Consider the following 16414-nt stretch of genomic DNA (forward strand, 5'->3'; position numbering starts at 1 on the left):
TTTCATCATCTTGGATAGTACCTGGAGTGGTGGGGAACTGCAGGGCACTTCCCCTGTGCTGTCTGGAATAACTTGCTTTGGTGGGCGGGGCTGCAGTCAGACCTGATTACTGCCCCCAGCCCACCGCTGGGACCACAGACTGGTGTGTACCTTCTCTTCCCCTCTCCTAGGGGCAGGATTCACTGTGGGGTGGCATGGCCCGTCTGGGCTACTTGCACACTGCCAGGCTTGTGGTGCTGGGGATCTGGCATATTAGCTGGGGTGGATCGGCAAGGTGCACTGGGGCGGGAGGGGCAGGCTCAGCTCTCTTTTTCTTCGGAGATCCGCTTCGGGAGGGGCCCTGTGGCACCGGGAGGGAGTCAGACCCGCCTCCGGAGGGATGGGTCCGATGGATCCGCAGAAGCACAGCGTTGGGTGTTTGCACGGTGCAAGCAAGTTCCCTGACAGGAACTGGTTCCCTTTGTGGTTTCGGCTGGGGGATGGGCAACGGAGATGGCGCTGGCGAGCACCTTTGTTCCCGCCAAGCTGCGCTCTGTTGTCCGGGGCTCAACAACTCTCCTTCCCGTTGTCCTCCAGCCCTCCCGCTCACCGAGAAGATCTGTTAACTTATAACCCTCCAGATGTTAAGTCCCGCTTGCTGTCAGAACACACTCCGGCCAGCCCCTCTGCTTTTGCCAGCCAGATTCGGGGCCTCTGCTTGGCAGGCGGGCTGCGCCTCTGCCCCAGCTCCCTCCCGCCTCTCTGGGTTGTGCTCGTGGCCTCTCTGTCCTTCCTACCCTCTTCCATAGGCCTCTTGTCTACGTTTGGCTCCGGAGAATCCATTCTGCCAGTCTTTTGGCGATTTTCTGGGTTATTTAGGCAGGTGTGGGTGGAATCTGATCAGCAGGACGTGGTGAGCCCAGCGTCCTCCTACGCTGCCATCTTCCCAGAAGCCCTCCCCGAATATTAACTTTTTAGTAACCTTAAAGATAGAATATTATTGATAAGTCTTTACTATGGTTTCTATCATTTGTGTTTTATTTTTTTATTTTTATTATTTTTTAAGGTTTATTTTTGAGAGAGAGAGAGCCTTGTTGGTGCATGCACACCAGCGGGGGAGGGACAGAGAGAGAGAGGATAGAGAATCTGAAGCAGGCACCTTGCTGACAGCTGAGAGTCCAAGAGCCTGATGCAGGGCTGGAACTCACAAACTGTGAGATCTTGACCTGAGCCACCCAGATGCCCCTATCATTTGTTTTATTATTTTTTTAAATGTTTATTTACTTTTAAGAGAGAGAGAAAGATAGAGTGTGAGTTGAGGAGGGGGAGATCGAGAGGGAGACACAGAATCCAAAGCAGGCTCCAGGCCCTGAGCTGTCAAGCACAGAGCTTGATGTGGGGGTTGAACACATGGACCGAGAGATCATGACCTGAGCCAGTCAGATGCTTAACTGAGCCACCCAGGTTCTCCTTCATTTGTGTTTTAAATGTAAGCTTTGTAGGGTTCCTGGGTGGCTCAGTCGGTTGAGCCTCTGACTTTAGCTCAGGCCATGAGCTGGTCTGTGAGTGCAAGCCCCAAGTCGGGCTCTGTGCTGACAGATCAGAGCCTGGAGCCTGCTTCGGATTCTGTGTCTCCCTCTCTCTCTCTGCCCCTCCCCTGTTCATGCTCTGTCTCTCTGTCTCAAAAATAAATAAAAACGTTAAAAAAATTTTTTTTAAATAAATGTAAGCTTTGTTATTTATAAATTGGGTAGATAATATTCAGTGTCCTCATAATTAGGTTATGCAAAACTCTGAATGCATATGTAAATATGTATTATCTTCTATTTGTGTGAGAATACTTTAGTTTTGCTTTATCAACTCAAGTAGGCAAGTACCACTGTTTTTATTTTAAACCCTCTTGCCAACCTTCAGCACCTAATAAGGTGGTCTATACACAGTAGACTTCCAATAAATTCTTATTAAATAAATGAAATGTCTGGAATAAAGAAGAAAAAATAGAAAACTTAAACTATATTTAAAAGAAGTAAATTTTCAGAAAGGAAAATGATCTAGAAAAATAGTAGTTACATATTTTGTGTTTTAAGTTTTGAAACATTGCTGAGGAGTCATTTCTAAATCATAAAATATAACACATTCTACTCACACTAAAAACAAACAAACAAAAAACTAGCTTATTACCTTCCGCAGTCTATCTGTGAAACTAGGCCTTCAATTCCTTCCATGAGTTGTGGACCTGTCTTCTCAGCAGTGGGGCTGTGTCCCAGCTGTCCACAGCTATTGTCTCCAAATGTGAACACTTTCCCATTCTGTTTAAAAAAGAAGGAATAGAAGGAATCAAACTAATTTCATATTTAAAAAAGTAACTAGAAACTTAAAGTATCATCAGAGAATTATATGAGAGTACTATATGAAGGGTCTTATATTTATTATTTCTAAGAGTGTATGTAAGTTAACTCATTAAACATGAAAAACCGTTGGCTTTCATTGTAGAATCAATGGATGGCTCAAGAATAACACATTTAAATAGAGGGTTGCTTTATTTATTTGAACATTTCTCTGAAAATAATCTTTTCTCAAAAGATGATTTTTTTAAAGTGTATTTATTTTTTTTTAGTAATCTCTACACCCAACCTTGGGGTCAAACTCACAATCCCACTATCAAGAGTTGTATGCTCTTCTAACTGAGCCAGCCAGGGGCCCCTCAAAAAATGATTTTTTTTTTAAGTTTTGTTTATTTATTTTGAGAAAGAGAGAGAGAGAAAATGAGTGTGAGTCGGGGCCGGGCAGAGAGACAGATGGGGAGAGACAGAATCCCAAGCAGGCTCCGTGCTATCAGCGTGGAGCCTGACACAGGGCTCTATCCCACAAACTAAGAGATGGGGACCTGAGCTGAAACCAAGAGTCTGGAGGCTCAACCAACTGAGCCACACAAGTGCAACCAAAGATGACTCTTGATTAAAACAACTCTAGCTTTCTCCTGTCCACTAAGAATAATATAATCCAAACACGCTTTTAAACAAATAATACTGGGGCACCTGGGTGGCTCAGTTGGTTAAGCGTCTGACTTCGGCTCAGGTCGTGATCCCATGGTTTGTGAGTTAGAGCCCCACATCGGGCTCTCTGCTGTCAGCACAGAGCCTGCTTCGGATCCTCTGTCCCTGTCTCTCTCTGCTCCTCCCTCGCTCATGCTCTCCCTCTCTCTCTCAAAAATAAACATTAAAGGGGCACCTGGGTGGCGCAGTCGGTTAAGCGTCCGACTTCAGCCAGGTCACGATCTCGTGGTCCGGGAGTTCGAGCCCTGTGTTAGGCTCTGGGCTGATGGTTCGGAGCCTGGAGCCTGTTTCCGATTCTGTCTCCCTCTCTCTCTGCCCCTCCCCCGTTCATGCTCTGTCTCTCTCTGTCCCAAAAATAAATAAACGTTGAAAAAAAAATAAAAATAAACATTAAAAAAGTTAAAACAGGGAGCCTGGGTGGCTCAGTTGGTTGAGCATCCGACTTTGGCTCAGGTCATGATCTCGCGGTCTGTGGGTTCGAGCCCTGTGTTGGGCTCTGTGTTGACAGCTCAGAGCCTGGAGCCTGTTTCAGATTCTGTGTCTCCCTCTTTCTCTGACCCTCCCCTGTTCATGCTCTCTCTCTCTCTGTGTGTCTCAAAAATAAATAAATGTTAAAAAAAATTTTTTTTAAAGTTAAAACAAGTAATACAAATTATTTTAGGTATTTAGTTTTTAAATAATCATTTCAACCACACAAATAGTTTTCAAGTCTATTCCTTATGGCTATGGAGAGAATCCACCCCCTTGGAATATACTATTTGGCCAGTATAACAAGAGGAAGCAAACATTTACAAAGCAGGCTCATAATTTTGCCAAGCAAGAAATGGAACAAAGTAGGTTCTAGTCTATAATTTGGGTTATTGAAATCTGTAAAAATTACTTCATCTCTTCTATAATAATTTTCACCTGTAGAACTACATTATGAATGAATCATTGCTAAAAGGATTCTCTCCTATATTAATCTAACTCAGCGGGTATCTAAAAATATTTCCTAAAGCTGAAGTTAGCTTTTGTTAGAGGATCTTGAAACTTTCATGGTTTATATTTGGCTAATTTCTCCTTTTTAGATATTTGTACATTGAATAGATATAGTTGAGATACTGATACGCATATGGCTTTTAACAACAGCCAATACCTATACCTTGTGGTAACATTTCTCATTTGCGAAAAATAGCAAAACATTTTAGATTACCTGGGTAAGCACTGCAGTGTGCTCATGACCACAGCTGATATAAACCACACCGAGAGTTTTCAGCGCACTAACTGAACGAGGCTTGTAGCTTTGCACTGTTGAAAGAAAGTACAATGTCTAGAGTATAAGAACCAACCTCAGAATCCATGAGTTTTTACATCTTTTAATATTTTTATCATCTTGTAATTAGTTAACATAATTTTTAAAATGAACACTCAGAAGTATTATAAAATAGAGGGAAAGCCCTGCTTTGGAAAAGAAAGGCAGTCCTTTAGCATTTATTTCTGGAAACTTTGGTCTTCTATAACACCTAACACTATTCTCCTACAAAGCTAAGTTTTAAGACCTTTATTCCCAGTAATATTGCCATTATGTTATATTCATTTCTGTCACATGGTAGGTGTTCTGCAAATATGCAATAATAATTGAGAAAATAAGACTTATTTCATGTTGGCAGAGTTAAATGAGACGAGATGTAAGTACTGGTACTTAACAGGCACCAAATATGTTAGCTGAATGTAAAGAACTGAACAGAGGAGGAACAGGGTTCATGGGGAAGACTTCATAGTGAGTTTAAGGGCTGCCAGGAACTGTTTTTTTCTCCAGCTAGCATCTTCTAATCCAGTGGTTCTCAAACTTGACTGCACATTGGAATAACCTGTGGAATCTTTAACAATGACCGATGCCTGGTTTCCATCCCCAGACATTCTGACTTACTTGGTATAGGGTCTAACTTGGGCACTGCAACTTGTTTGGAGGGGGTGGGCACTGGGATTTTTCAATGCTCTTGCAGTAGAAAAAACAAGGACTTCGGAAGATATCTGTCCTTTCCCCAGAGGCTGTGAATATGTTAGGTTACACTGCAAAGAGGAGTTAAGGAAGCAGATGGAATTAAAGTTGCTAAACTGTTGACCTTAAAATAGGGAGGTTAGCCTGGATTATCTGTGTGGGTCCAATGTACTTACAAATTCCTCCTTTGACTGAGGAAGAGGGAGGTAGAAGAGTCACTGTCAGAGTGACTTGAGGAAGACTTAACCAGCCATTGCTGGCTTTGAAGAAGGGGGCCATGAGTCAAGGAATGTAAATGGACTCTAGAGGGGGAAAAAAGCAATAAAATAATGCAAGGTCCATCCCCACCCCACACCTGGTTGCCCCAAAGCTGCTGACACTTTTTTTTAGCCCACTGAGACCTGCATAAGACTTCTGGCTACCAGAACTATAAGATAAGAAATCTATGTTGTTTCAAGCCACAAGTTTCTGGTAATATATTACAGTGGCAATCAAAAATTAAGATGGCACCCCAGGTGATTCTAATCTATTCCAGAGCCTGGGAATCACTGTTCTAATAATTGAGAGTACCCTTTGCAGAGCTGGTCTTCCAACTGGAAAGAAAGAATGATTTACTGCAAGAACAAGATTATCTTGTTACCTGGGACATTACTCCCGAAGAAGGCCAGCTGCCCTGCATTGTTGCTTCCCCAGCCAAATGAAGTCCCAGAGAGAGACAGGGCAAAGCTGTGGGCCCCACCTGCAGCCACCTGAGCCAGGGGGATGCCATCCAGGGACCTCACCCTCTGTGGGCTGGCTTGGGAGGGGAGCTCCTTCCCCAGGCCCAGCTGCCCATGGCTGTTACTTCCCCATGAAAACACTTGGCCATCTACAAAAATAAAGAAAAGAAATTCAAAATTGTAAAAATATTGGAATATCAAATTCGAGTAGAAACTACCACCCTTATTCTAAAGATCTTTAATACTTAAAATAGGGACAAAAGAGGTTAGAGTATTCTGACTAAAGGCAAGGAGGATGGTCAAGAACACCCTCAAAAGTCCCTTCCAACAACATGCACTCCTCTTCTCCCTCCCAGTCAAGGGCAACTGTGTTCTTTCAGCTGCTCAGACTAGAAATCTTGAGAATCATGCTCATCTCCTTTCTTTCTTTTATACCCTTCTACCTAGCAAATCCTAAAGTCTCTATCTTTAAAATGTATTTGGAATCTGACCACTTCTCACCTCCCCACTGTTACCACCTTAGCCACCAAGCCACCATCACTTTTCTCCTGGAAGATTACAACAGCACCTCACTGGGCTCCCAGAGTCCATGTTTGTCTGTTCTCCAAAGGGTAGCCAGAGTGGTCTTTTAAAAAAATAAGTCAGGCTGAACCCTTTAGGGATTTTCTGTCTCACTCAATAAAAGGCCAATTCTCACCACAGCTCACAAGCACCAGGTCACCAGGATTCCCCATGACACATCTCAGACTTCATCTCCCCCTTGCTCATAACTTTCCAGAGCCCCTGCTGTTCCCTGTTGAGTATGCCACAACCTTATGGCCTTTACATCTGGATCATTCCTTTGGATCATGGCCTTAGCATCTTGTCTCCCTCCTCCCCTTCTTTTGGTGTCTGCTCACCTTGTAAGAAATAGCTTCCATGACATCCTTTATAAAAGAGAAAGACCCCTTTCCTCCACTTGAGTACTTGCTCCCATTCCCTTACCTGGCCTCATTTTTCCCCCCACACCCTTATCTCTGTTATATGACATAATTATTTGTCTATGTGTTTAAGGCTCACTTCCCCTACATACCCCCATAATATAAACTCCATGAAAGCACAGTCTTAGTTCACTGCTATATCCTCTTTGCTGGAAACATTATAGGCACTTAACAAATATTTGTGGAATGACTGGATGGGAGAAAACAACCAACAATATTTTATGTTGAATTTGACCAGAGGTGGATAATTTACATGAAGTCAAAAGTCAAGATCTTCTAATGTTTCATTGTCTACCCAGGAAACTGCCAACGTGTCTCAGATGTTTATGTTATTACATATAATTTTTTCTTTTTTAAACTCTTCTAAAGCTAGTTCTACCACTGAAAAGTATTTCTGAGGGCACAATGCAGAATGTCAAACCCATATTAAGGTCTATGAGAACTCACAGTTCACCATAGCAAATGTACTGGGTACCCGGGCTTCAAACAACCTTCACAATCCAGACCAATGTAAAGACAAATCAATACCCTGAGGAAGTAATTCAAACTATTTCAATAATTAAGAAGAAGAAAAGTATGGAAGGAAAAGAGACTAATATTTATTGTACCCCTACTATTTGCTTTGGACTATGCAGGATATATTGTATGTCTTATTTCACTGAATCTTCTAAACAGCCTGTAAGGTAGACATCAGTACTCCTACAGATGAGAAAATCGAGAGTCAAGTTAAATAACTTGCCCTAGATCAAATAGCTGGAAATGGCAGGAAGGAATTATACAATAGCCACAGGATTATAGTACGGTGTCATGGCCTGTGTGGTCCAGTGGTTAAGCACTTAGGATTGGGATGTAAACAAGTATTGGTTCAAATCTCACTATCTGTTAGTGTGTGACCTTAGGCAAATTGCTGAAAGTCTGAGTCCAAATTTCTTCATTTCTAAAATGAGAATACAAATAATGCCCAGGTTCGGTGTTTGTTAAGTGATTGAATGAGATTATACATGTAAAGCATTTCACAAAATAGCTGGTGCGACAGAAGGCAACCAGGAAATAAACGTTGGCTGTTCATAGCCCTTGTGGCACAGCTGCAATTATGCATATCACCTGAGGGACATACAAATGTTAAATGTCTCTTGAAGGCAATCAGAATATGCCACCCCAAAATATGTCATTTTGGCATAAGGGTTATCTTGAGCTGAAGGCAATTGAGAATCTATGCAGGAAAAGTTCTCTGCCCCTCCTCTTATCCACCCAAAAGCAATGTATATATTTCTCTTTGTGAAGGTGTCCTTTCCTGCACCAGGGATGGGGCAGTGACTCATCACCAGAGATGGAAAGTCTGCATCAACATGAGTCTTCACAAATAACCCTTAATAAAATAACTCTTATCTTCCATTATTTCCACATATTTCCAAGTCACTTCCCTACAATTGATCCTCCTGCAAAGCCCAAATCTTTCCTTTGTTAAAATGGTATATAAGTCCCCAAGTCTAATGACTTCTTGAGTTTCACTTCTTTTTTGTGAACTTCCATGCACGAAAATATTAATAAAACTCGTGCCTTTTGTCTTGTTAATCTGTCTTTTGTCACATAAATTTGCAGGCTACCAGGTGCTAAACTTAAGAGGATGGAAGAAAAGTTTTTCCTCTGCAACACTCTCCATTGAAAAATTTTGAATGATGATGGACAAAGGATGGGGGATGTTAGTAGAAAAAATATAGTCATGATTTTGATACCTTGACTTTTCTTTCTTTTCTTTTTAGGTAGGTAAAATCCAGCACAGAGCCCAACATGGGGCTTGAGCTCACAACCCTGAGATCAAGACCTGTGCTGAGGTCAAGAGTCAGATGCTTAACTGACTGAGCCACCCAGCCACCACATTGACATTTTGACTTTTCTTTCTTTGATCTAAGTCAAAAAAACCAATAGGCCTTAGTGTATTTGAGTCTGCCGGTGTATACAGCCATTCAGCACAAAGGGCAAAGTTCTGGAAATAAAACCACTACTAAATTCTGAGAGAGTCAGATCAGGTCATGAGAACAGAGATGACCCTTTATAGCATCGATATGAATGAGTCACTACTTAGAGTATAATAAGAACAAAGACAATTGAAAAAACAATGAAGAACAATAGAACTTATGAAATCTAAAAAGTTAAAAACTTCTAAATGCATTAAAATTAGTCCCACTGCATTAAAAATCAACAGGTATCATTCATATTAAAGACAAATTACTTTGTAATGATACTTAGAAGATCCAAAAAGCCATTTTTACCTTCTGATAATGCCAGAGAGTGGTAGTTTCCACAGGAAACTTGTATAATTTTTATACCAGTCAGAGTTTTTATCTTCCTGTAGTAAAAATGATACAAAAATCTATTAATCCTTCTTTAGAGTGGCTTACCAAGTGAACTACAGATATGTAAAATGATCCCAGGTAATACATTTGGTTTAGGGAAATAGCTTTCTTTTCTTTTTTTATGAGTTGGGCTACTTTAATGTTTTTTACAATAGAATAGTTCTCTTGATGACTGCAGATACATAAGGCTGTTTGGTAATAATCAGAAACACCACAGTAATGGTGGTTTTCCTGATTGGTGTATAATCTTTAGAAATTATAAAGAAAAAAAAATTAAAAAAAAAGAAATTATAAAGAAGTACTTGCTTAAAACTGCTGTCAAACCAACATTCAACATTCATGCGTTCATCATTTTCAGGATTGTTGGCAACTTGGGCATATTTTCCCTAGAAATAATTTATTTTCTTATATTTCTGTAGTACCTTTAAGCCAAAGCCCTCTAAGTGTTTTTAACATGACATCAACAAGCATAAAGGTACAGAGCAGAATCTAAACAGTTATAATACACAAGTGATTTTTATTGGACTTTTAATGCAGTATATAACGTACTAACTTTTATTCTATATTTATTGCCTTAAAAGAAAAATAAATTTCTTCATGCACATATGACACAGGGCTTTAAAATTTATAGAACACTGTTATTTACATGACCTGATTTAAGCCCTATTTGATAAATAAATCACTAGGTTGAATCCTATTACATTGCCATTTTTGTGGATCAAAAAGGGAACTACCAGCAATTTCATATGGTTGCATCTAGTAGTGGTCAGAGTTCTAGTTTGCTCTAGGGAATCATGTTATAGGTATCACGTTGTAGAACTAGACTCAAAGCTTCGTCTTTTCATTCAAAGTTCAATGCTTGTTCTCCAAAGCCACAGCACTCATACAATTCAAAACCAGAAGAGGTAACAAAAAGTAACCTCCTGGTATTAAAAATCATGCTTTTTAAAATTCTTACACATGTAACTCATGAATGTACAATTCAGACTGCTTGTCATATCATTTGTCCTAGGAAGCTGTTTATGAGGATATGATTCCTCCCCCTTATCCCATCATCTTACTACTTTTCCATAAGTAAAAGTTTCCTCTTCTGGTTTGGATCCAGTGATAGGGGGCATGCAAATTAACTGACAACTGACAATAACTGAAAGGAGAAAAGACAAAATTTACTTATATGTACAGATGGGAGCTGCCAGTAATGGAAAATTTGTGGAATCACCATATATATATATATATATATATATATATATATATATATATATATCAGTATAGCAAAAGGGAGGTTTTCAGGGCTTCAGTAGGAGAGTATGGAAGGTTTCATAGGGTTTTTTTGTGTTGTTTGGGCAGTCTGTCTTCACAGCATCTGAATTCATAAGAAACTCCCTCCAAGCTGTGAATGGCAGCTGTTTTTTTCAAGGAGTCTTTGCTTTAGTCAGAAGGGAATTTCCAATAAGATTTCTTTCTGCATCTTCTGTTCAATGTTTTTACTTGAAAGTAATCTTTATATTTTATTTTTATTTATAGGTTATGTTTATTTTATATTTATTTATTTACCAAGTGGGTCCCCTCGGTTATTTCCAATATATGAGATTAAGATCAAGGAGTCACATGTTCTCATTTTACCCTGACCTTCTTCATAGGACTCTAATTAAATAATAATTGGGGTTAGGAGTTTTTTCTCTCACTACACTATAATCATTGAGGTTAGGGAGTTTGTCATAGTATCTTTGTACCCTGACATCTTGCATGGTGCCTAGCACATGAAACTCAAAAATACTGAATGAATGAATGAATGAATGAATGAATGAATGGAAATACTTACTGAGGTATAAGATTTATTTCCTTAAATTCTCCAATTCCCAGCTGCCCTTCAGAACCAGCTCCCCATGCAAAGACCCTTCCTTTGTAACAGACAGCAAGGGAGTGTTCCTTTCCACAGCTCACCAGTTCAACACGTAGAGTTTCCAATGCCTGAATTGGTTCTTCAGGAACAAAAACAAAATAAAACTTCTCAGAAAGATCACTCAGATTTCTCATCTTTTCCAATGGACTTTTAAATCATGCCTTGACATCCACACTAAAGTTTGAAGGAAAAAAGCTCAATGTGTATTACGCTGTCTGTATGGGAATATGGTTACTATTTAAAAGGATGAGCTTCAGGGGCACCCCGGTGACTCAAGTCAGTTGACTTTTGATTTTGGCTCAGATCATGATCCCAGGGTCATGAGATTGAGCCCCATGTCAGGCTTTGCGCTGACCATGGAGCCTGCTTGGGATTCTTTCTCCCTCTGACCCCTCCTCTCGCTTCCAATATAGAATAGCATAGCATAGACTAGAATAGGATGAGCTTCATGGAGAAAAGGAACTTGTAGGAACTACGATGCTTGACTTAACATTTCTCTATAAGGATGGTAGCAAAACAAAAGGAGACAGAGGGAAGACGGGATTGCCTCCACTCTCCTCTTCTGACTTTCCCAGCCCTGAACAGTGAGAATAGTGAATTCCTTGCTCAGGAGGAAATGGGCAGGGAGCCTGCCTCATGAATGTAAGAGGCAGAAGCCAGATCCTCTCACAAAGAATGCAGTAGGAGCACCTGGCTGGCTCAGTCTGTAGAGCTTGTGACTCTTGATCTCAGGGTTGTAGGTTGGAGCCCCACATTGGGTGCAGAGATTACTTTAAAAAATAAAATCTTTTTTAAAAAGTAGTAATATGCCTCTCATGAGCCAAAAATGCCCACAAATGAAAACCTAATCATTTGTAGTGTGATCCCTACCAGTCAATCTAAGCTTTTTCCAAAGTGTTTGTTTCTGAATTATTAGAGGTTTTGAGTTAAATATATCACATTTATTTTGAGATAAAGAGAGAAAGAGAGAGAAGGGAAGGGGAAGAGAGACAGGGAGAGAGAGAGAATCCCAAGAAGGCTCCATGATGCCAGCACAGAGTCCTGATTTGGGGCTTGATCTTACGAACTGTGAGATCATGACGTGAGTCGAAATCAAGAGTTGGATACTTAACTAACTGAGCCACCCAGGAGCCTTTAGTTTTCTTTTTTTAAACCTGTGTGATCTTATCCTTTTCAATTATTTAGTTTCAAACCATGGGGCAATAAAAAAAATGTCCCAAAGATTCATACACTCATGAAGGCTGAAACTGGTACCACATTCCTAGACAACAATTTGGCATCAAGTATTATGTTGCCCTTCATTTCCACCTAAAAGGGATTAGGATATGCCATCCCAAAATATTCCACTTGAGCAATTTTTGGAGTTGAAGGCAACTGAAAATCAAGAGAAGCAGGAAGAGTTCTCTGCCCTCCCCTCATCCACCTAAAAGCAGAGCATAAAATTTCCTTGTAAAGATGTACCCCCTCTTCCATACTAGGAAGAGTAACTCTTATCATTAGAGTTGGCACTAAGATGAGTCTGTATAGACAGCTCTTATCAAAATAACCCTGTTCTTTCATTAATCTCTCTCATACATTTCCTAGTCACTTCCCCACAACTGATCATCCTTCAAAGTCCAAAACCCCTTTTCTTTGCTAAAATGGCATATAAGTCCCTGAATCTAATCATTTCTTGAGTTTCCCTTCTTTTCTGTGAACTCCTGTGCACATAAAATATTAATACAATTGTATGCTTTTTCTCATGTTAATCTGTCTTTATCAGCTTAGTTCGTAGGCCTTCAGAACAAGAACTAATAGGGTAGAGAAGTTTTTCCACCCAGACACAACACTTGGGATTATTCTAGGTAAGTAATCAGAAATATGGTCAAATAATGGCAATCATAGTATTATTTATAAAAGCCCCTAATGAGAAAAACAAAACAAAACAAAACAAACCTAATTTCTAACAAAGAAAAATAATTAAATTGCACTGTTAAAGCCTAGAATGTTATGCAATAATTTAAAATGTATTTTCCAAAAGTACACAATAAGGGGGACCTGGGTGGCTCAGAGGGTTGAGCCACCAACTCTGGATTTCAGCTCAGCCCATGATCTCAGGGTTGGTGAGATGGAGCCCCGCGTGGGGCTCTGCGCTGATGACTCTGCTTGGGATTCTCTCTCCTCTCTCTCTCTCTTTCTCTCTCTCTCTCTCTTCCCCTCCCCCACTTGAGCTGTCTCTCTCAAAATAAATAAACATTAAAAAATCATAATAAAAGGGCAATGTTCATGATATGTTTCATAAGAGCGCAATTTACAGGGTTGCATAATACTGTGTATACAAAACTATATAATGACATGCTTTTATAAAATTAAATGTATGATAGAAAAAAGCGAAAAAAGAAATGCATCAAAATATTAGTAGTTGTCTTTGGGTATAGGAATTATAGGCAATTTCTTTTCCTGTGTTATAATAATCAGTAATGGTAAAAATACTATTATGTATTTTATTAAAAAAAAAAAAAAAAGACGCCGTGGGCTATTTCTGAGAGTTAGAGGTGTCCCGCCCATAAACCAGTTTGGAAGGTCGTTCTGATCGGCCCAGATAGATTCGCTCGACCAAGGACTAGTATGGAGAGGCTTAGTGGGAAGTACCATGTCTCTTTTTAAAGGAACGCGGTCCCGTTAGTTTCGCTGTCAGTTTCGCTTTGAAGATGAACTGGAAACCGAAAGCAACCGCGCATCTGGAAAACGAAACTGACGAAGTTGCGCGCGAAGGCGTGGAGCAACGTTTCCCCGCCTCTGGAGGCCCAGGGGACCCGGGACTCCCAGCAGCATCCCCTGCCTGGCCCCGCGCCCCGCACCTTTGCCCCGGGCACTTACTTGGCTGCTCCTCGCGCTGCAAGCCTCTCCGCCCCAGCTGGCCCCGGCTGTTGTCCCCGCATGAGTGCACAGCGCCGTCGCTCAGCAGCAGCAGCGAGTGGCGCTCCCCGCTGGCGGCCTGCCGAAGCTCGGGACCGCCCCGGGCCGCAGGCCTCCGGCGCAGAGGTCCTTTGGTGCTGGCGCCCCAGCACAGGTACATCCCGCTCCCGCGCCCGGCCTCCAGTGGCTGTGCGTTAAGCCTGGACCGGCTCGCCAAGGTTAGTGACAGGCTGTGTGCTGATTTGCCGGAAACCTGGAGGCTAGGAGGAACAGCCCGAGTCTGATAACATCAGGGAGGCCGACTCCCCACCCCGCAGCAGCACCGCCCTGGCACCCTTAGTCATCCAGCACCCTGGCCAATGGCTTTTGTGGATCAAACGTGACCCTCGAGTGCTGAGGAGCAGAGAGGGACTCCAGAAGAAGAGCTTCTGGATTTGCTTACATACTAGCTAAGTCATTTATGAGCTGTGTGATTTTGGGCAAGTTGCCTAAGGAATCCGTGCCTCAGCTACCACGTCAATGAGAATGTGGACAGTAATACAGCAAATCTAATGTTAGGGTAATTTAACAGATAATACATAATGTTAGAATAATGCCTAGGATGCTTAATAAAAGCATCCGAAGCATTTTCTAAGCTGTTTTTGGCACTGGTAATGCAAAATCCTCATGGTACTAACATTCTCCTGTTTATAAACAGGTAAATAGTATAATGTCAAGTGACAACATGAAGAAATATAACAGTAAAGTAATAGTGGGGTCAGAAGGAAGTTGTATTTTTTAAATACTTATTTCTTTATTAAGGTCTATTTATTTTGAAAGAGAGAGACTGCATGAGTGGGGGAGGGGCGGGGGGGGGCGGCGGAGAGAGAATCCCAAGCAGGTTCCGCACTGCCAGTATGGAGCCTGACTAGGGATTCTGAGGGCCTGAAGTGACAACCATGAGATCATGACCTGAGCCGAAATCAAGAGTCAGAAGCTTAACCAGCTGAGCCACCCAGGCGTCCCAGGAACTTGTATTTTTTGATAAGATTTCAGAGAACACTTCTCTGATGAAGTGACATTTGAGCAGGGAGCTTAGGGGACATGGGACATGAGGGAATGAATCATGTTCATATCTAATGGCAGAGGGTGAAGGAGAGCAGTTGGAAGGGTTTTTTTTTTGTTTTTTTGTTTTTGTTTTTTTTTTAAGAAAAGCAGTTGTTAGTATTTAATGAACCTCTCTCCATGTGACTTCAGGCTACCAGGACACAGGCTCCCCCCACACCTTTAATCTTCTCCTCAGCTCTTCTACTGAAGAATTTGGCCTTCACGATGACAGGCTGTTTAGGGAGCTTTCCCTTTCCCAATACTTTGTAGTAGCCCGATCACACCACATCAATGGTAGGAGCAGCTCCAGTCTTGTTTTTGGCAGCATTTACCCGTGTCTGCTCACTGACCAAGGTCCACAGTTTATCAAGGTTAACAGTTGGGTAGAAGCTCTGGTTCCTTTTTAAGTGGTAATGCCTCACACCAACTTTTCCAAAGTAACTGGATGATATTTGTCAAAGTTGATCCTGTGATGCATGCCACCAGCATTATCCCGGCCTCCTGGGTGCTTCCAGTGCTTGCCGATGAGGCCGTGGCCATGGCTCACGTGGCCCCAAAGTTTCCGGGTCTTTCTCAGTCTGGATGGCATGTCAGCAGCCTGGAAGAAAGAGCACAGTTGGAAGGTCTTGAAGAGAGAAGTGACATGATCTGACTTTAGTTTTAAAAGATTCCTTCTGACTGCCATGTAGAATATAATAGAACAAAAATGGAAGCAGAAAAGCCAGTTAGGAGAGGCTGCTGTAGGAGGCCAGGTTGGAAGGATGCCCTTGGGACTAAGGCAGTACCCTAGAAGGAAGGAGAGAAGAAATGAACACATTCAAGATGTTTTGAAAGAGTCCACAGATTTGCTGATGGGTTGGAAGAAGGAGGAGAGAAAAAAAGAAAGGGATGAGGATTATTCCAAGGTTGGCCTGAACAGCTGGGTGAATGGTGGTTCCCTTTCTTGGCATGGGGAAGCCTGAGTGAGGCTTCACTTTGGGGCTGGTGGGTCAGGAGTCCAGTCTGGTATTAACTGTGGGATGCTTGTTATATAAGGAGGCAATAGGATTAACTGTTTTGGAGTTGTGCAGAGAAGTCAGGGTGGAGTCATAAAATTGAGAGTCTCAGTGTAGAAAGGATACTTAAAGCCAGATGGGGGATTGAGATCACTCAGTGGGAGGTGAATGTGGCTAGCCTATAACAGAGGACGGATCCTAGAAGGAAGACCAGGAAGGGTGGTATGTACCAAGCAGGTGACGAACAAGGGAATGATCATCTTTGACAATTGCTTGTTGAACAAGATATGGATTGAGTATTGATCTTTAGCTTTGGCAAAATAGAGGTCGTTGGTGACTATGACAATGTTAGCCATCATTGGCATTACTGTTTTATTTTTATTTTTACTTTTTTAAGTTTATGTATTTATTTTGACAGAGAGAAGGAGTACATACATACATGTACAAGCGGAGGGGCGGG

General features: G+C 41.6%; 1 protein-coding gene and 1 pseudogene across 3 annotated transcripts in view; both read right to left on the minus strand.

Moving 5' to 3' along the window:
• The window catches only part of HERC6 (HECT and RLD domain containing E3 ubiquitin protein ligase family member 6), a 61965-nt gene extending 47290 nt beyond the window's left edge, over positions 1–14675 (minus strand). Inside the window, exons 1-6 of one of the 3 annotated variants that reach the window (XM_023252944.2) lie at positions 13835–14362; positions 10895–11054; positions 8989–9065; positions 5657–5884; positions 4228–4322; positions 2161–2288 (exon numbers count right to left, since the gene is read on the minus strand). In XM_023252944.2, the coding sequence (XP_023108712.2) occupies positions 2161–2288; positions 4228–4322; positions 5657–5884; positions 8989–9065; positions 10895–11054; positions 13835–14033 (887 nt within the window). In that variant the 5' untranslated portion in view covers positions 14034–14362. Of the gene's footprint in view, positions 1–2160; positions 2289–4227; positions 4323–5656; positions 5885–8988; positions 9066–10894; positions 11055–13834 lie in introns of all 3 variants that reach the window. The other 2 variants (XM_023252945.2, XM_023252946.2) reach the window with 2 other exon arrangements.
• Positions 14676–15065: 390 nt separating this feature from the next.
• On the minus strand, positions 15066–15854 carry LOC101093518 (annotated as a pseudogene).
• Between the last annotated feature and the right edge of the window lie 560 nt (positions 15855–16414).

The sequence above is a fragment of the Felis catus genome, chromosome B1, assembly GCF_018350175.1.
Source record: "Felis catus isolate Fca126 chromosome B1, F.catus_Fca126_mat1.0, whole genome shotgun sequence".
NCBI classification, from domain to species: Eukaryota; Metazoa; Chordata; class Mammalia; order Carnivora; family Felidae; genus Felis; species Felis catus.